The sequence below is a fragment of the Muntiacus reevesi genome, chromosome 5 (assembly GCF_963930625.1).
Source record: "Muntiacus reevesi chromosome 5, mMunRee1.1, whole genome shotgun sequence".
NCBI lineage: Eukaryota > Metazoa > Chordata > Mammalia > Artiodactyla > Cervidae > Muntiacus > Muntiacus reevesi.
Genome location: NC_089253.1, coordinates 27,198,234 through 27,218,001, shown reverse-complemented (window position 1 = coordinate 27,218,001; position 19,768 = coordinate 27,198,234). Strand labels below are relative to the sequence as shown.

The 19,768-nt window shown below is 47.7% G+C and overlaps 1 protein-coding gene across 6 annotated transcripts in view; it reads left to right on the top strand.

The window, feature by feature from the left end:
• SIAE (sialic acid acetylesterase) overlaps positions 1-18,041 on the top strand; it is a 36,616-nt gene extending 18,575 nt beyond the window's left edge. For 4 of the 6 annotated variants that reach the window (XM_065936458.1, XM_065936457.1, XM_065936460.1 and 1 more), the window contains exons 4-10: positions 3,048-3,186; positions 6,994-7,171; positions 8,808-8,917; positions 9,660-9,793; positions 13,527-13,684; positions 14,659-14,851; positions 16,775-18,039. In XM_065936458.1, the coding sequence (XP_065792530.1) occupies positions 3,048-3,186; positions 6,994-7,171; positions 8,808-8,917; positions 9,660-9,793; positions 13,527-13,684; positions 14,659-14,851; positions 16,775-17,026 (1,164 nt within the window). In that variant the 3' untranslated portion in view covers positions 17,027-18,039. Of the gene's footprint in view, positions 1-1,752; positions 1,994-3,047; positions 3,187-6,993; positions 7,172-8,807; positions 8,918-9,659; positions 9,794-13,526; positions 13,685-14,658; positions 14,852-16,774 lie in introns of those variants that run through there. The other 2 variants (XM_065936462.1, XM_065936459.1) reach the window with 2 other exon arrangements.
• Positions 18,042-19,768: the final 1,727 nt, after the last annotated feature.

Genomic DNA, 19,768 nt, shown 5'->3' with positions numbered 1-19,768 from the left:
ACCTAGGAAACCCCAGGGACAGGGGAACCTGGTGTGGGCTACCAGTCCACGGGGCCGCAAAGAGTTAGACGTGACTGAGTGACTGACACCCTCACTTCAAAAGCTGGTATTATTTTGTAAACTATTATTATACACGATAATTACACAGTCCATCACTGCCCTTCAGACACAACCGAGCGACTGAGCACACACCACACACCCACACACACACACGTGTGCCTTGCTCCCCTGTGCAGACCCCATGCCACGACTCTCTGAGGAAATAGATTCTTGACGTTTCTTCATTAATTCAAGAATGTGGTGTAAAGGTTACAAAATGAACACTGGCGAGCAGCTGCTTTGATGGTGAACCGTGGGTCCCCAGAGAGGTGGAGGGCTCTCCCCATCGCTGCAGCCTTAATGACTTCAAATACCTTGGTCTTCATTTACATCCTCATTTCAATACTTGGTAGGAAAATAATTACACCGAGGTGTTTGATGAGATGAAATTTGATCTCAGCAGATGGAGGAAGGCTTCCCCTTTCATCAGCAGGGAAACCAAGTGTCATTTAAATGAAAATCTTCCTGAAATCTCTTTATTCCTAAGTTTGCTGCCAATATCCCCGAGGAAATGCTTCCATCAAAAGATGGCTTGGTGAGACCTACTGTAAGCACAGGGAACTCTCTGCTCAGTGTTAGGAGGCTGCCTGGATGGGAGAGGAGTCTGGGGGAGAATGGATACATGTATATGCATGGTTGAGTCCCTTCGCTCTAGTCACCTGAAGCTATCACAACATTGTTCCTTAATCAGCTATACCCCAATACAAAATACAAAGTTTTTTTCTTTTTCTTTTTTTAAAAGGCTGGTGATCCTGGGAAAGGATACCCATTTCAGAAGTAATTGTCATCAGGTCCAGCAAGAATTCTCCCCACCCCCATTTTTTGCTAACACTTTCTGTGGCTTTTGAGTTTTGGCTTGAAATACTGCACACATGTGAGTTTGAAAATGGAAGTTTTCCAGCCAGAGCTTTGGATTCAGTTCCGTGTGTGCTGGTAACAATAGGGGACGATGCCACCCCCTCCCCCTGTTCAGCTGGCCTTGCCGTTCTCTGGAGTGTTAGCAACGGGTCACCGCGCCACCTCCCGAGCTGGCCCTGAAGTTCCCCGTCGGTGCGGAAGCTGGTGTGGGTGGAGGGAGCGAAAGCAGTTTCATCCTCCGTTTCCATGGAAGCAGCATAGGATCCTTAGCGCTCGGTGCTGAACTGAATTTCAAGGGAGGTGACTTTTTACAGGTACTTGCCGCTGAAAAATAACTTCCCTGCCAAGATATACTGAGTGCATTAGCCTGTTCTTCGTCTTCAGTGTTTATTCTGCATGCAGCTTGCCAGGCAAGATCCAGCGAGCAAGCCTGGACTTCCTGTGGAATTTTCCTAAGACCGTGTGCAGAAGCCCCGTAACCCTGGCAGCCCGGAGCCACGTCACCCAGGGAGCGCTACAAGCCGCGGCTCCCGCTGGGACCGAAGGGCCATTGCCTTTGCATCTGGCCGGCTTATTGGCCACAGCAGGCTCCGTGGCAAGTCGAAAGGCGATTCCAGGGGCAGCGCATCTCAATGACATGCTCTGTGGGGGCACTGCGGCTGCTCCTGCCCGCTGGGCTGCAGGGCCAGCTGTATTCTCTGCGGTGGGTGGGAGGGAAGGCGAGCCAGCTGCACACCCCGTGGCCAGCGGCCAATGGAGAGCGGCCTGGCCTCCCGCGGCCTCCACAGTCCTGTCTCAGCTGGAGCTCTGGTTCCCTGAGGCCAATGATAACTGGCCTTCTTGAGGCTCCTATTAGGCCTTTGTTTTGGGACGACCAGACTGTCCAGAGGGGCGGACAGGAGACTAGTAACAAACACTCATTAAAAAGCAAAGCAATATTTTTATGACACATTCTTTTTTATTTTTTAAAAAAATTTTTAATTGGAGGATAATTGCTTTAAATGTTGTGTCTGCCGTTGCAAAAGGAGAATCGCCTGTAAGTATACTTACATCCCCTCCCTTTTGAGGCTGCCTCTGCCATCCACCCGTCTAGGCCATCACAGAGCACCGAGCTAAGCGCCCCGTGCCGGACAGCAGCTTCCCACCAGGTACCTGTTTTATACATGGTAGTGTAAATGCTACTCTCCCAATTCATCCTCCTCCACCCCATTTAAAAAAAAAATAAAAACATGCCTACTCAGCGATCAGGATTGAAGGAAATAGCACTTAAGTGTGAGCCCTGAGAGGAAAGATGCTTGATAGGTTAACAAAGAAACCCTTAGGTGTAGCACACAGATTCATGTCCAGAGGAACCCTAAGCCAGTCCTGTCACATTCTTGGCAGCTGGTGAGGTTTCATCCAGTGGTTTGGGAAAAAGTGATGTGCCTTTGGATAGACTCTTCTCTTTGTCTGGTTTCTTGGGGCTGATCTCAGCAATCACCCTGAACCCCACCTTCCAAGCTTCTGGGCCTGCTGTGCTTTTCTTGGGCAATTTTCCAGGACTGAGATGAGAAGATAAGTGTTTTGAGGCTGATTTTAGGATGTTTCAGGCTTTCAAAAATTGTTTCTCAATTGTGTTTCTTTTTAATACACATCCGTTTATGGGGTATGGATTACATAAACCTACCTCTCCATGGCCTTTTTGGGTTCATTTTTTTTTTCAAAGAAGATAATGCCATGGCTTTAATGGATACTTTTCTTGAATAGAAGTATTTTACTTTCAAGGTATTGACCTTTTTTCAGCCCAAACCCATCCACAGCTCCTCTCATCCAATACAGACTTGTCCTTGAGATTGCAGATGTCATGGTGTTCCCACCTTCTTTGAGGATATGACTTATCATAGTGTCTGTGGGTCAAAGTAGATCCAGGCGATCTGGACCAGCCCATCATCCGTTTCGATTATGCATTCGGTTTCTGTATCCTGAAGGCGCAGAAGGAGCTGCAGGCGGGGGTGGGGTGGGTGGGTGCGGTAGCATTTATGAGGGGGCAGCAGCAGCATCAACCATCCACTTGGTTGGCGGAAGAAATGACATCCCTGCTTCTTTTCCAGGTATTTAATGCCACAGGCGAGCTGTCGAACACGGCTGCCTATCAGTCTGTCCGCATCCTCTCCGTGTCTTCCACCCAGGCTCAGCAGGAACTGGAGGACCTCGCCAAGGTTGACCTGCGATGGTCCAAGCCCACCTCGAGTAAGTGATGGCTGGAGCACGTGCCAGCTCCTCTGTGAGTGGTCGGCGCCCTGTGTGGCATCTGGGAGCCTGAATTGGGTTCTGTTGTGTCTGTCAGAATTTGCTCATCCTTTTACTCATTTCTTATTGACCTCCCCACCCCCCTGGTTCTTGGTGGCTCAGTGGTAAAGAATCTGCTTGCAATGTAGGAGATGCAGGTTCAATCCCTGGGACAGGAAGATCCCCTGGAGTAGAAAATGACAACCCACTCCAGTATTTTTAGCTGGGAAATCCCATGGACAGAGGAGCCTGATGGGCTACAGTCCATGGGGTCGCAAGAGTCAGACACGACTGAGCGACCGAACCACCACCACCCACTTCCGGATGGTATTCGTTTCATGCATTCCTTCCCAGGACTCCATGGTGAATCTTGCCCCCTTGCTCTGAGCAGGTGGCGCTTTCCTCCAGCTTCATTGGCCTCACGGAAGCCACTCAGCACAAACTCCTCTTTCTCCTCTCCTCTCCTCTTTCTTCCTCCGTTTCTGTGTCTGAACACAGCTGACTGTTTCCCTCAAGGCTGCCTCTGACGCAGGCTCTTACCTTCTCCAGGGCCTCCTCTTAGCCTTTTACCCCACCGTCCAGCCTGCAGGGAACCTTTACTCCAGGCTGCTCTGCACCGGTCTCTGTTCTAGGTCCCAAGGGTGCACCTGTGATCAAGACCCAGTCCCCCACCCTCAGGGCGTCACTTATCTTTAAGGAAACCAGGCGAAGCTGAGCAAAACACACCCCTTTCTCCTGGAACCGCTCCTGTCTCCTTTGCTTTGTTAAACCTTCTTAGAACATCTTTCCATTCTTTTCACTGCCTTCCTGCGTGTGCACTCTTTGTTGTTGTTCATTCTCTAAGTCGCGTCTGACTCTGCGTCCCTATGGACTGCAGCACGCCTGGCTTTCCTGCCCTTCACCATCTCCCAGACTTTGCTCAGACTTCTGTTCATTGAGTTCGTGATGCCATCCAGCCATCTCGTCCTCTGTTGTTCTCACTCTTTAACCCTTTATGATCTGGCTGCCGTGTCCAGGTCAACAACTGGTTCCCCCAAGGTTTCCACTGTTCTTCTGTGACGTGCTCTGGACAGCCCATGGCGTCGGCTCTGCTGACCGCTGCTCCTAGAAGCTGTGCCTCCCTCTGAGCTTGTGAGGTGCTTACTCTCCCTCATGCTCCCTCTGTGTCTGCACCGTGCCTGTTTCTTTGCTTTCTCCAATCCCTTCCTCCCGAAGGGAGGTCCCTTGTGCTGTTTACAGTCCCTTTTGTCACCTGTACGTGCTTTACCCTGGTAACCTCAGTTACTCCTACATTTTCAAATATTAATTCATTCAGCAAATATCTGGGTGCCTTTTGCGTGCTTGGTGCTATCCTAAGTGCTGGGGGTGATAGCAGAGAATAAAGCAGGCAGGCACGCCTGGTCTCCTGGATGGAGCTTATAGTCTAGTGGGAGAGTACAGAAAATGAATAAGAAAATTAGTAAGTTGTAAACGAAGTATTGTACTATTCAGTATCACACTGCCTTAACTTTCCCTTTAAGAACTCAGGAACTGAATAGATTTGGGTAAAAATTTTTTAATGAATCCTTTGGTCTAGGAACTCTTCCTGCATGTCCTCCAAAACTCAGGAACCAGTTAGATTCGGATAAGGTATTATACCTTGCTGTCGGTTCCCTTTCAATCTCTGAACTCAGAGACTCGAATGTTTGAACATCAAGGGATAGGTTAGATGGTGGTACGTGCTGAGAAATAAGTTACATAAAATACTTATCCAGGGCAGGGGCAGTACTGCTGGGCTGGGGTGGGCTGGTGGTTTCTCTCTGAAAGAGTGGCCATGGAGGTCCCGCCTGAGAAAGGCAGCATTTCCGTAATAACTTGGCAGAGGTGAGGCCACCCAGGTGTCTGGGGAAGAGCCTGGTAGGTCAAGACCCTCTCATATTTCATCTCTCCTGCCTCTTCTACTGTCCTCATGTCTCTGACTGCGGTTGGGAAAGGTCTCTGATTTTTTTTTTTTTTTTGGCTGTGCTGGGTATTCACTGCAGCACACAGGCTTCTCTACTTTGGCTCATGGGCTTAGTTGCTCTGTGGCACGTGGGATCAGTTCCCCAACCCAGGGATCGAACCCACGTCCCCTGCGTTGCAAGGTAGATTCTCAACCACTGGACCACCAGGGAAGTCCCCAGGGTCTCTGATTTTAAAGACTCTTATATTGAGCTTGGACCTCTCTGGATGATTCAGGACAGTCGCCCCCTCTTCAGGTCCTTACTCTCGAAACATCTGTGATGTCCCTTTAGCCACATACGGTTCACTCACAGGGTCCAGGCCTTAGACTGGAGACACCTTTGCTCCCCATCACACACGCTCATTCTCATGCCTTTCCAAGTGGCTTTCCACTTTCTTTACTCCAACCCCCCCCTCCAACTATTCTCCTTCTGTAACTGATACTCTACTCAAATACGCGAGAAGCTTTCCAGTTCTGCATGTCTCTGTATGCATTGTTTCTTCTGCCCAGAATGCTAGCTCTGCTTACTGCACTCCTGTCTCCCAAGGTCCCCCCCTCCCTCCCCTCCCTCTTAATTACCTTCTCCCTCTGCCTCCCCATCAGTGAATCCACCCTTATTCCAGCCACCACTGCCACCCAACGCCAGCCCACAAACATTCACTGACTCCGCACTGGGTCCCAGGCGCCGAGCATACAGAAATCCTAATGGTTTAGCGAGGTGAGGGAAAGCCCAGGCACAGAGCAGGACCAGAGCATAGGGAACAAGTCCGCCTTTCCTGGCCGTGTTCCGATCTGCCTTTCATTTGCTATTCTTTACTTTGCTGTTAGAACTCCTTAACCCACTTTTGTACTTCTTCAAGCACTAAACCATATTTTGCCATATATTTGACTCTGCTGAATATCTGTCTTATTCTATAGGATAGAAGACCTCTGAAGAGAGGTTCCATGTCTTTCCTTTCCCTTTTCATTTATATATCACAATCATCTAGAAGTCCCTGGCACCCGGTAGGTACTCAATCCATTTTAATTGATTTGAAACTGGTTTTTAACTCCTCCTATCACACTTTCCATGTTTTGAGAGCCAGAAGTGCGTTGTTTGGATCTTTCACGCGCCAAGGCAGTGACTTACACCTCGTGGTTCTTTCACAGCTGTTGGGTTGGGTTGGTCCCACAGTTGCGTGTGTGCCTGTTCCCCTGTTCAGCAGCCCTCTTCTGATGTGGCAGTCACCCGTTCTGGTCTGTGTTGGTTCCTGGGCCATGTGGATGAGTGAGCTCGATGGTTCTGAACTCTGAATACTGGTTTTGGTTTCTGTCGCTCTCCCTTTCGGCCAGACTCCCCATCATTTGTTTGTTCTTGTCTTCATTACCATGGCTATAAGCTTGGATATAAACCACCCAGAAAAAATATACCTTTCTTCTGGACAGTCTCTGTGCTTGTTTGTCCCCTTCCACAGAGCTAAGTGGGGATGGATGCTGGTTAAGAGTGTAGGTGGGGGTGGAATGGGGCCGGCAACCTTTCTGCCCCTCACGTGTTGCAGAGGGGTATCAATATTCCTAGGTTCTCAGGACCCTGCACGTGGCAGGGAAGCCGCCTTGCCTGTCCAGAGAGCCTTTGGCTTTCTGCTGGCCAGCCAGCTGCCTCTCCGTCTTCTCCTGCCCTTGGAAAGTCTTAGAAAGGAATGCAAGGCCTGACCCACACCCAAGCTTCTCACATAGGCCCACGCAGGAGCTCCAGGCGGTGTCCACCTACTTTCCCCCTGACTGTCTCTGTCTGTTTCTCTGAACAGAAAACTTAGGCCACGGCAACTTCACGTACATGTCAGCAGTGTGCTGGCTCTTCGGGCGTTTCCTATATGACACCCTGCGGTATCCTGTGGGGCTGCTCTCCTCCTCGTGGAACGGGACACCCATTGAAGCCTGGTCGTCTAGAAGGTCCCTTGAAGCCTGTGGGGTCCCGAGGTCAGGGTAAGAAAGTGTCCTCCGGTCCAGGAGAAAGCCTGCCAGGAAATTCTGTGAGAGAGAAGGATTACGGTCTCCTTGGGGAAGTCAAATATGAGCTGAATGCACAGATATGTGTTAAATGTATGTGACTTATTCAGGTGTTCTTTTCACTGTCATCACCACCACAGTCATTTGACAATATGTCAAGAAGTAATTATGACCCTTTTCCTTAATAATAGGGATAGCTAATTTTTTTTAAGTTTTTTTTTAAATTTATTTTTTTAATCAGATATTTTAAACTTTTTGTATTGGGATATAGCCAGTTAACAGATACTATTGTGATGGCTTCAGATAGACAGGAAAGGGACTCAGTATAAATGTATCTGTTCTCGCCCAAACTCCCCTCCTGTCCAGGCTGCTTTGTAACATTGAACTGAGTTCCTTGTGCCATGCTGTGCTGATTATCCATTTTAAATACAGCAGTGTGTATACGTCCCAAACTCCCTAGCTATCAATAGGGATAAGTTAATACTTAATAGAAGCTTTCTAAATGCCAGATACTGTCATAAGCACTTTATATAATGTTAACTCATTTAATGCAACACTCTCTTGAAGTGTAGGTACTATTAACACATGAGGATAAAGGGACTAATTCGGAGAGAGGTTTGGTGACTTGCTTGGGAACACGACTAGTAAGTGATGGAGTCTGGTGTCAGTGCTCTTAACCGCTGTGAGAATAAACACAGTCTAACAGTTTGGAGGAAAACTGTATCCATGTCATCAGAAGAAGGTATTGGAAAACTGATGGTGAAAGCACACTCAGGAAAAGCTGGATCAGGAAGAAGAGTGGTTCGGGGCAGAGGGAGAGAAGAGGCTCGTTGATAACTTGTTGATGCTCATGTTGCCATAGAGATGGACAGGATGTGAGCTGCTTTCACAGAACTTGTCTCATCAGTTCTGGCAAGAGCATGCATTTGATCTCTTGGTGCGTCTTGGGTAAAGGCCTGCCTGCTGGGGAGTAAAGTCATCCTGCTTTGGAACAGAAAGACTTACTCTCAGTAGAGGTGGAAGAATCTAAAGCCAGGCCTCCCAGACCTCAGGGGGCACGGCAGGGACAATACCAGGGGGCCATGCGGGTTCTCACACAGCGCCGCTCCAAGAGAAATTCACACAAGAATTCCACAGAGACAACTTAGGGCCATGTTCCAAGTCATCAGAGAACGTGCCTTCTGACCTGGCCATCTCATTTCTGGGAATTTAGCTTAAGGAAATAATGAAGACTGTATGTAATGATTCAGCTCTCAGAAAGATAATCATGGCATTGCTTATAAAAGCAAAGAACTTAACCTCAGTGTCCAGTCAGTGAGTGCTGGTTAAGCAAACTTTTTGCCTGTGTGATAGACTCATTAATACCTGCCCACTCTGCCCCCTGCCCCCGACCCTGGTCTCAGTCCCTAGATGGAAACGGGGATGGTGCCACTGAACTCCCAGAGAGCCGACTGACACACGTTTTCATGGAAACAGAGTGGTTGACTTGAACTCTGAGCTGCCTTCATCAGGGGTTTGCCCCAAGTGAAGCTGGATAGATACCTAGCTCAGGGATGGTCATGAGATCAGTCACTGGTTCTCTCCTGACACTTGTGTGTCTTCCTCATTTTAGGTCCATGCCATCTGACCTTCAGCTTGGTCCGAGTGCACACTCTGTTCTCTGGAATGCCATGATCCATCCACTCCGTAACATGACACTGAAGGGGGTGATATGGTACCAGGGTGAGTGTTCAGTTTCCTGGTTTTCCATTGTATCCATTAGCTGTTGCCACATAACACACCACCCTGGAACTTAGTGACTGCAAACCATTGTAATTTTATTTGCCTCCCTATTCTTTGAGTTAGCAGGGTAGTGTTTCTGTCGGGGCTGCTCTGGCTCATTTCTGCTGGGATCTCCTATGTGTGTTTGGCAGCCTGGCAGGTTGTCTGGTGGCTGGATGGCCTAGGATGACCTCTACCTCATGTCTGTTGACTGGGGCTCCTGGTTCTCCTGTGGCCTCTCGTCCTTCAACAAGCTGTGATAGTGATGGTTTATTGCTCAGTTGTATCTGGCTCCTTGTGACTCCATGTTGCTCACCAGCCTCCTCTGTCCATGGGATTCTCCAGGCAAGAATACTGGAGTGGGTTGCCATTTCCTCCTCCAGGGCATCTTCCCGACCCAGGGATTGAACTCTGGTCTCCTGCATTGCAGGTGGATTCTTTACTGACTGAGCCACCATGGAAGATCTTCAGCAAGCTAGTTCAGCCTTATTTATCATTTACATGGCAGTGTCAGGCTTCCAAGTGTATCAGGAGAGAACAAAGTCCAGAGCCCATTTGCTCTTGCAATCATGTTTGCTGATGGCCCACTGGCCAGAGCAAGCCCAAGGCCAGTCCAGGGGGACCTCAGGATAGAGGCTAGGGGGAAGTGTGGGGGCATCTTGCATCTACCCCAACTCCCTCTGACAGTTTGGACTGTTTTCAGGGGAGTCCAATGTAAACTTTAACAGGGACCTGTACAATTGTACTTTCCCTCTGCTCATTGACGACTGGCGCCAGACCTTCCACGAAGGCTCCCAGGGGCAGACAGAGCGCCTCTTCCCATTTGGATTTGTCCAGGTAGGTGCCGAGAGGAAGAGGGCTTGTGGGCTTTGGTGGGGGAGGTGCTGCTGAGACCTCTTCCCTGGAATCCATGTTCCTTTTTTTTTTCCCTCATCGCCTGCCTGCTGGTCAAAAACTGAATGTAGCTTAATCCATCTCAGCTCACTGACACGACAATTAAATCTTAAAATAATTAATAAGTAACCAATATTTGGGCTTCCCAGGTAGCTCAGTGGTAAAGAATCTGCCTGCAATGCAGGAGATATTGGTTGGGTCAGGAAGATCCCCTGGAGAAAGAAATGGCTACCCACTCTAGTATTCTTACCTGGGAAATCCCATGGAGAGAGGAGCCTGGTGGGCTACAGTCCATGGGGTCACAAAGAGTCAGACACGACAGAAGCAGCTTAGCACACACAAAATCAAGTTCTTGAGTGCCTCACCTCGCCTGTTCACATGACCCCTCCAGGACCTAGACGCCCTAGCGGGGCAGTAATTCTGACTTTTCTGGAACATAGGAATTCAGCAAGTAAGGTGTGACAAAAACGAGGCCCACCTCACAGCATAGGCACGGAACAGGCGTTAGCATTTGAGTTGGACACCCCTGTCTGTAGGCGTCTGCCTCTGATAGCCCACAGATACTTCCCTCTCACCATCCCCCCTGGCTTCCCCCCACCCTGTTCCTCTACCCTGCCCGAGTTCACAGGCCTTTTTTTGGGTATAAGATTTTTATAGACCTGCTTTCCACTTATAATTACTTTACAATCATTTCCTTTCTCCTTTCTTACATTTGTTTTGACTTTGAACGAGAATATTCTGCTCATTATTTTCAAAATAGCAACGCCTGTCACCACTTCTGTATTACTGTTGGTAGAAACTACATTTGGTGCTTGGAGGTACTTTTTTTGCCTCTCAGCCTGTGTACATGGTGGTTGGAATGTGACTTCAATCAACTCAGGCCAAAAATACGTTTAAGTGTTTATTATATGCCACAAACTGTGTGAGCTACTAGAAATATACAGCCGGAAGCAGAGAGACCTGCTCCTTGTCCTGAAGCCCTGGTTTAGCAGAAGTGTCTTAGCCTCGGGTGCCAGCTTTATCATCATCAACAGTATGTTGGTTGCTTGTGAAAAACTGGGACTACAAATGTTTAACTTCAAAGGGAACTGTCAAATACAACAGTTTAATGGTTCTGAGCGTAGTCTGGGGATTTGAATCTCAGCTCTGGCACTTCCTTTAGCTGTGTTATTTGGAGTAAGACATCGGACCTCTTTGTTATTTTAAGTGTTAAACGAGCTAGTCCATGTAAAGCTTGGCACAAGTGAGAAAATGCCCGTGTTTATTATTATTAATGAGAGAAGTCGGAAAATCTGGAGGGACAGTTGGTCTGTAAAGGAGGATGAATTGGCTTGACGAAAGGGCTGCATGTGAAACCATGGTGGCAGTAACTGAAGCGCACAGTTAGAGGGGGGACGCGAGCTCTGTGGGGAGGGCAGGGCTACGCCACGTGTCTGCGAGTTTAACACTGACGTGTGATCCGAGGCATGGGGAGAGAGAGGAGCCGGAGTTCAGGACTGGAGACCCTAGTGTTGTTGTTGTTCAGTTGCTAACTTGTGTCCAACTCTCTGTGACCACATGGACTGCAGCACGCCAGGCTCCCCTGTCCTCCACTATCTCCCGGAGCTTGCTCAAATTCAGGTCCACTGAGTCGGTTATGCCATCCAGCCATCTCATCCTCTGTCGCTGTCTTCTCCTCCTATCCTCAATCTTTCCCAGCATCAGGATCTTTTCTGAAGAGTCAGCTCTTCACAGCAGGTGGCCAGAGTATTGGAGCTTCAGCTTTAGCATCAGTCCTTCCAGAGACTGTTCAGGGTTGATTTCCTTCAGGGTTGACTGGTTTGATCTTCTTGCAGTCTAAGGGGCTCTCAATAGTCTCCCCCGGCACCACAGTTCAAAAGCATCAGTTCTTCGGCACCCAGCCTTCTTTATGGTCCAGCTCTCATGACATGACTACCAGAGTCTCGAGGGAGTATATGCTTTTTCCAAAGGATTTTGGAGGAACAGTGAACCAGACTACAAGCCACAGATGCTATTGTAAAACCCTGCAAATGCAGCCACTTTTTATATTCTTTGGCCGTGACATGCCTTCTTTAGCAGCAGTGTTTCTCAATCCCTGCAAGTTCCCTGCTTTAGCTCAGGGAAAAAACCCAGGAATTTGCCGTGGGTGTAGAGTCTGCGGGCGCCCCCATGTGGTCAGTCTGTGTTAGTACAGCTGACGAAGTAGTGGGGAACGACTGCAGGAATTCTCAGCCAACTGCCATTTTGAAACAACTTCCTTGGCTTGAGTGGCTCTTGGTAGCATTTCTCCCTCAGCCCTTCAGCCTGGAACTCCCCCTAGACTCTTCCTGGGGGTTCTTGCAGGGATCCGCATCATGGCGCCCATTGGCGCACATGGCTCCACTTCCAGCCTTCTCTCTCAGGTGTTGTGTGGGAAGCAGCAGGGTTCCTGTGGAACTTTTTATTGCCACTCTCTAGTTTTCGTGACATTTCATTGCGAAGCTCCACCACCTTTTATCACTTCATGTGTTAAGGCCAATTTGCATAGGAGAGTTTAATAAGAATCAGTGGTGGGGAAAATGTACTCTTTCTTTCTATGGGAGAAACCACACTGACCAGTTGGCAATGGCATGGCTGCTGGAATGTGCGAAGGACTGGGGTCTTTGATGAAGTCTGCTATGTGCTCAAGGGTAGATGCTGAAGCTGAAGTTCCAATACTTTGGCCACCTGATGTGAAGAGCTGGCTCTTTGGAAAAGACCCTGATGCTGGAAAAGATTGAAGGCAAAAGGAGAAGGGGGTGATAGAGGATGATGGTTAGAAAGCATCACTGACTCAGTGGACATGGATTTGACCAAACTCTAGGAGATAGTGGAGGACAGAGGAGCCTGGCATGCTGCAGTCCATGGGGTTGCCAAGAGTCGGACACGACTTAGCAACAAGGGCAGAGTCCTCTCCACTTCCCTACAGAGCTTTGCCCTGTGTTGTACATAGATGTACAGTAGGTCAGTGACCTACCGCTTTGCAACAGACGACCTCAGAACTTGGGCTGACAACAGCAGCCCCTGCGTTTGCTCCTCATTCCATGGGTTGGCCAGGCAGGGAGAGGTGGTCCCCCAGAGTGGCTCATCTCTGCCACTGGAACTGAAGGATCCAGAATTCACGTGACTGGCCCCTCAGCTGGGAAGGCTGGGGCATGATTGAACGCCTCTCTCCTCATGACCTTCCAGTTCCCAAGGCTGCTGTCTCCACATTTCTTCAGCAGGGTAGCGGCACTTCTGTTTCGTGGCCATCTCAGGGTTCTGAGGAGACAAAACCAGAAGGCGAGCACTCCTGAGGCAGACTCAGCAGCTGCTCGCCGTCGCCTCAGCTGCATGCTGTTGGTCAGAGCAGATCACAGGCTTAGCCAGGTTCAGTGTGGGCAGAAACAGACTCCAGGTCTTGCTGCGAGGAGGGGACTGGAGGGGCGGAGTTCCACCCCGGCTTGTGGGATGAGCGGTTCAGCCACGAGGGTGAGAGCCTCGGTAAGAGCGTGTTGGATCAGCCCGTGGGCGAGTGCGTGAAGCAGAAGCAGGGTCTGCTTGTGAAAGACTCCAGTGTAGGTTTCTTTTCAAAATTTTTTCTTAATGTTTTTCTAGCTTTTCTGAAGTGTAGGTTTCTGACGCAGTGAAGTTCTGATGCACAGTGTCTGCTTTCTAGTTATCTTCCTATTTGTCTGATGAAGCCCTGGATGATGGACTTCCCCAGATCCGGTGGCATCAGACAGCCGACTTTGGCTACGTCCCCAACCAAATGATGCCCAACACCTTCATGGCTGCCTCCATGGATCTCTGTGACAGGAACTCACCTTTTGGCAGGTGGGTGCTTCTCGGGCTTTGCTTGAACAGTAATATGTGTTCTCTGTGGCCTTCTCTTGACGTTCATTTGTGAGGGGGCCTAAGGAAGGGACCCTCGAAGCATGATTTATCCATCATTCATACCCTGGATGTGCTACAGTAACTAAAACCCCTCCCCACCCCTGGGCCTTGATGCCACCGAACCTTATTTCGTGTTGACACTCCATGTCCAAAGAAGGTCCACCGAGGGGCTTTGCTGTCATCATCATTCACAGATCCAGAGTGCCAGAGGCTCCGGGGGATCTGTGCTTCCACAGCTGCCTGATGGTCTCATATTCGCAGCTGGATGCTTCCACCCGAAGCAACACAAGTCTCTTCTGCTCACATTGCACTGGCCACGGCAAGTCCCATGGCCATGTCTATTTTCAGTAAGAGCAGGAAGTGGAATTCTACCACAGACTCAGAGGACTACCGGGACGTTGGTGCACAGCCCCGATGACTACGGCCTACTAGCTGCAGGATACCAGGGAATGTCAGTGTGACATGGATCCCAATGCAGAGCATCCCGATTATAGCAGGAGCTTGAATGAATATTTGTTTTTTGAAAGAATGAATGTTTGTTAAGTGAACACATAAAACCTGGAGGGGGCCAAGCAATGAAAAACTGATTCAGATGAAACACTTTGAGAACTTTGAGTGCTTGCAACAGTCTTAGGAGAGCTCTCCTTGGTTAGTTCCAAAGTCTCCCCTCCCTCCTCCTCTTCCCTTATTCCTTCCTTCCAAGCCATCAGTTATTTCAGGGTTGTTGACGCATAGAAGACCGGTCTGTGGTTACAATGCACCATTTCTCTTAGGCTGACTAGCCACAGATCACTGGCTATTAGATTCAGTCTCACCTTCTTAAAGGGTTCTTTGTGTAAGAGTTCCTTTTTTTTTCAAATCTGACTACTGTTGAGCCCAAACCTGAAGTTCTCTCCCTGTTCTTCGTCCTGTAGCATACACCCTCGAGATAAGCAGACGGTGGCCCACAGGCTGCACTTGGGGGCCCGTGCCTTGGCTTATGGGGAGAAGTTGATCTTTCAAGGACCACTGCCTCAGAAGATAGAACTCCTGGCCGACACGGGGCTGCTCAACCTCACATATTCCCAGCCAATCAAGGTGCAGAGGCGTGACGACAAGATATTTGAGGTGAGAGTTGCAGAAAACAATAGGGGTTCATCCTGTGTGGGGATCAGGATTTCCTCCACACCGAGGCTCATCTCTAATTATATACAAGGCAGGTCTTGGTTGGTCAGGGGCCAAGTTTATCTCAGAGTGACAAGTAAGCAGCTCTTGTTTCATTCACTTAGAGGCAATTTTGATGGGACAAAAGCTAATTTAAAAATTAAATCAATATTAAATAAAAATATATAGACATGTTATAAATCTATTTTTATTTTATAAAAATATATAATTTTGTTTAAAATTTATAAAATAAATTGAACAATTAAATTAAGTAACTTAAAATAAAAAATTATTAAAATTAATTAACAAATTAAAGAGTCCATATTAAAAAGATATTCCTTTTGTTATTTTCCCTCCTAGAACAACCATTTTTGCTCAGGTAGCATTATTTGTGGGTACCTATTTGAAAGGAAAGGATCCTGGCTGCAGAATATTTCCCTCATCCTTGGACATCTTTCTTTGGTCACACTATCCTAAATTCTGATTTTCTTTTGAGTTTAATCTCTCCTTTAAAAGATTTAAGTGTGGTGATTTGCAGCTTAGTTTGAATTACTGTAATGGGCTTCCCTGGTAGCTCAGCTGGTAAAGAATCTGCCTGCAATGTGGGAGACCTGGGGTCCATCCCTGGGTTGGGAAGATCCCTTAGAGAAGGGAAACGCTACCCATTCCAGTATTCTGGCCTGGAGAATTCCATGGACTGTAGTCTGTGGGGTTGCGAAGAGTCAGACATGGCGGGGCGACTTTCACTTTGACTGTAATGGAACTCTGTACTTGCTTCTAATACCTGATGAGGATCATTTCACTGCGGAACTGGGGCTGTTGATGAAACAGCTTATTTAGGAGTCTCCTAAGGTTGAGGCTTCCCTGGTGGCTCGGTGGTAAAGAATCCATCTGCCGATGCAGGAGACTCGGGTTGAATGCCTAGGTGGGGGATTCCGATCCCCAAGAGAAGGAAATGGCAACCCACTTCCAGTATTCTTGCCTGGGAAATCCCACGGACAGAGGAGCCTGGTGGGCTACAGTCCATGGGGTCACAAAGAGTCGAACACAACTGAGCAACTCAACATCAAGGCCAGGGTGGTGGCTGGAGGCATACCCAGGTGGAATGTTTAAATGAGTGTCTCTGGGAGTCCTGGGGGGCGGTGAGTGAAGAGAGGGCATTGGAGGGACAGTGAAAGAATGCAGAAGACAAACTGTAATTACACAAGAGTTCCTGGGGCTGTTCCTGCTCTGGAACCCCCTGCCTCAGGTGCTCACTTACCACCTAACTCCACTTAGCTTCCCTGGATGCTGGGTTTTAGGTGCGTCCCAGCTCCCTGGAATCTGTGCATTCCGAGTTCCCCTCTGTAGTCAGCTGCTGGCAGTCTGCCCACTGCCTGGCCCTGGAGGCTTGAGTTGGGGCCAGGACAGATTTGAACCTTTGGGAAGTGGGTATGTTAACACTCGCTTCACCACAATCGCTTTCTGACTTGAGGACAGCTGACCGTCCACAGTTCCATGTGCCCCTTCATCTTCCCCCAGCTCCCCTGGGAGTCTGAGAGCAGCCCAGAGGCTGGCCTGCTCCCCCAGACTCCGGTCTGACTGGTGGGAGGACCACAGAAGACTGCTCAGGGGAGCGTTTCCTAAGTGCTTCCTGTCTCCGTGCTGTCTTGTCTGTCTCAGTAACTTGCTGTTTTATTTCTTGATTGCAGCTATTTATCTTGTGAACTTTTATTATTGATCTGTGGCTGTGATAACCAGACCCAATTTGTCCTGGTTATTGTAGAAAACGCGTCCTTGGCCGAGAGCAGCCCCTTCTCTCCCTTCAGTCTGTCTGCAGAGCAGTCCCATCTCTTGGCACATCCTCCCAGCTATCCTAACCTTCCTGTTCGTGACTCTCCTGTTTAGGTCTCCTGTTGCAGTGACCACCAGTGCAAGTGGCTTCCGGCTCCCATGGACACCTTCTCCACCCAGACCCTGGCCCTGAACATCACGTCTTGTCATGACACCCCAGCTGCTCTTCGGTATGCCTGGACCCCATGGCCTTGTGAATATAAGCAGTGTCCCCTGTACCACCCCACCAGTACCCTGCCAGCTCCTCCCTTCATTGCTCTCATTACAAACCCGAGCCCTGGCTATCGCAGCAGGACTGCTAAATGATTTCATAGCAGTGTAATCATGTCTTAGACACAAGTGTGGATCCTTTAGATTTGGGTGTTTAGGAGTTTAAATGACAACTACTGACTTTTAATGGAAATTAATCCAACTGCCTCATTGACAGCACCCAGCTAGCACATGGCTGTTTCCATATTCCAAGATGCCAGGGTGGTAGGCAAATGGAACGCTTGCCTTATGTCCTCAGCCAGGCCAGGTATCCATATTAGACTAATTACCAACTACAAACAAGTTGACCCTGTCATTCACTTCCTTCATTATCTGGAGTGAACAGTCTTTAACACTTTTGTGATACCTCTATAGACTGTGGAAACTCAGGATTGGAAGAGATTTCAAGGCCGTGGAGGCTGACTAGCATTTACGTGTTTGTTTTTTAATAAAATCTGACAAGTGGTTATCAAATTTCTGTAGTTTCCATTCTACACTTCCCAACTGTTTTTCCTCACGTGGAACTGAAATGTTTCTTTTGGCACACTGTAATCTTTCAGAGCATTGAAGATGGCCCTGTTTTGTGCTAAGCCAAAACCAATTCTGTTCCTTCAGTCTAAATAATGTGAACGTTTAAAGCAAAGAAACCACAACCACGTGCTGGGATTTTGGGAGGTGCGCAGGGACGGCCATGAGGTGGCAAGAGAGGGTCAGGTGGAGCAGCCCGTGCGGGAACCACGTGACTGCAGAGGTCACAGAACAGCAGATAGCGATATCGGGCTCTTGACAGGTAAGAGGTTTAACAACGAAAATAATTCAGATGGGAGAACAAAGAGAGTCTTAAAATAAAGCTACATGATAAGCATTTAGAAAAATAATCCAGATGGGACAAATGTGAAAGAGGGCTTTGGTGTATACTGTTGAGAATCATAATGGTGTTTACTGGCTGATTAAAAACAGCTGATGGCATTTGATAACTGTCATCTATTAAGAAGCTGGAAATAAAAGTATCATCCTGAGTCATGGGTACACACTAATCTCTAGACAAAACTGCGTTTGGAACAGGCTTTCAAACTGTCCTTTGAAGCTGAGAAAGGAGCGAGATTTATCTGTGAGTAGTTTCCATTGTCTTAATGTGAAAAACAAGCACAGAAGCACAGGCATCACTCCCCACACCTGCCCCAAGGCGTCCTAGTGTAACTGAACAGCAGGAGTGCTTTGTTAACCAGGATTTTATTTGCAATTTTATTTATTTTTTAATTTTTTGGCTGTGCCACACAGCAAGCAGAACCTTAATTCCCCGACCAAGGATTGAATCCGTGCCCCCTGCAGTGCAGTCTTAACCACTGGACTACCAGGGAAGCCCCAGTACCAAGATTTTAGTTAGCAAAAACCAAAACAGCTATGCAGCATGCAAGGAACTCTGGCTCCTTTGAGGACTTCTAGCGTACAATTAACTTCTCATACTTGCACCTTGTTCTCTGATTCATTTGACTTCACAGAAACCACAAACCCTGCACCAACTCCTGAGAAAAAAAATGAATCTACTGTCTACCCCCAACATAGAGGCGCTCAGTAGCTGTTTTAACCTGGAAGGAATAAGAGACAGCCAAGAGCTCTAGGCCCATGTTCCCTTCACTCCTAGTAACCTAGGGCACACCATATAAACAGTTAGGTTTAGGTAGTGGTATCTTAATGCAAAGTCATGTGAAAATTAATTTATTTTTAATGGTTGAATAACTTAAAACATTCTGTAGAAATTCAGTTTATTTTCCAACTGAAAATAATACTGTTTGAAAGTGAAATTTATGATCACTGTAGAAGACCTGGATGCTAAAGAAGAGTATAAGTAAAAATCACTTCCAAATTCATCATCTGGACACAGTGTTTTGGTGAACATCACTTGATTTGTTTGGGTCACATTTTACATACCACTACATGGGTATATTATTTTGTAATTGGTGTTTTTGACTTATTTAACATTTTAATACCTACAGCTTAACCCTTCCAAAGGATTCAACAGCTTACATTCCCACCAAGGCAGAGTCCCGTATTTCTGCCCTATTCTCACCAACATTGAATGTTGTCAAACTGAAGAAATCTTTAACAATCCAATAGATGAAAAAAATTTTAGGTGTACAGCTACAACAGTGTTTTTCAAGTTATTTAAACAATGATCCATAGTAAAAACACTTTGTATCATATATCCCCATATGCATCATGTGAATGGGAGATAAACATCTATATACACAGTATAGTTGAATTCAACCTTTCAACATGCAATGCATTCCAGTATGTTGTCTTCTAACTTAATTTTAAAAAGAGGTGGGTCTTGACTGACTGCCAAAGTTGAAACAACTAACAAGGTTGAGCTTCTAGGGAAGCTACAAATGGATACTTATTAGAGTAAACCATGCACTAACTTACGGGCTTCCCTTGTAGCTCAGCTGGTAAGGAATCCACCTGCAATGCAGAAGACCTGGGATCGATTCCTGGGTTGGGACGATCCCCTGGAGAAGGGAAAGGCTACCCACTCCAGTATTCTGGCCTAGAGAATTCCATGGACTGTATATTCCATGGGGTCACAAAGAGTCGGACACAACTGAGTGACTTTCACTTCATGCACTAACTTATAAAAACTCTTTAAAAATGTCTTTCTTAAAATGAAGCTCACTGTGAACTTGTGATTAACTTGGGCAGTAACAGAATGGAAAAATATAGATTATGCAGCAGATACCATTTCTGTGTTAAGTGCAAATGGGTTCTGGCATCTGATGCAGAGAAATAAGAAAAATGAAA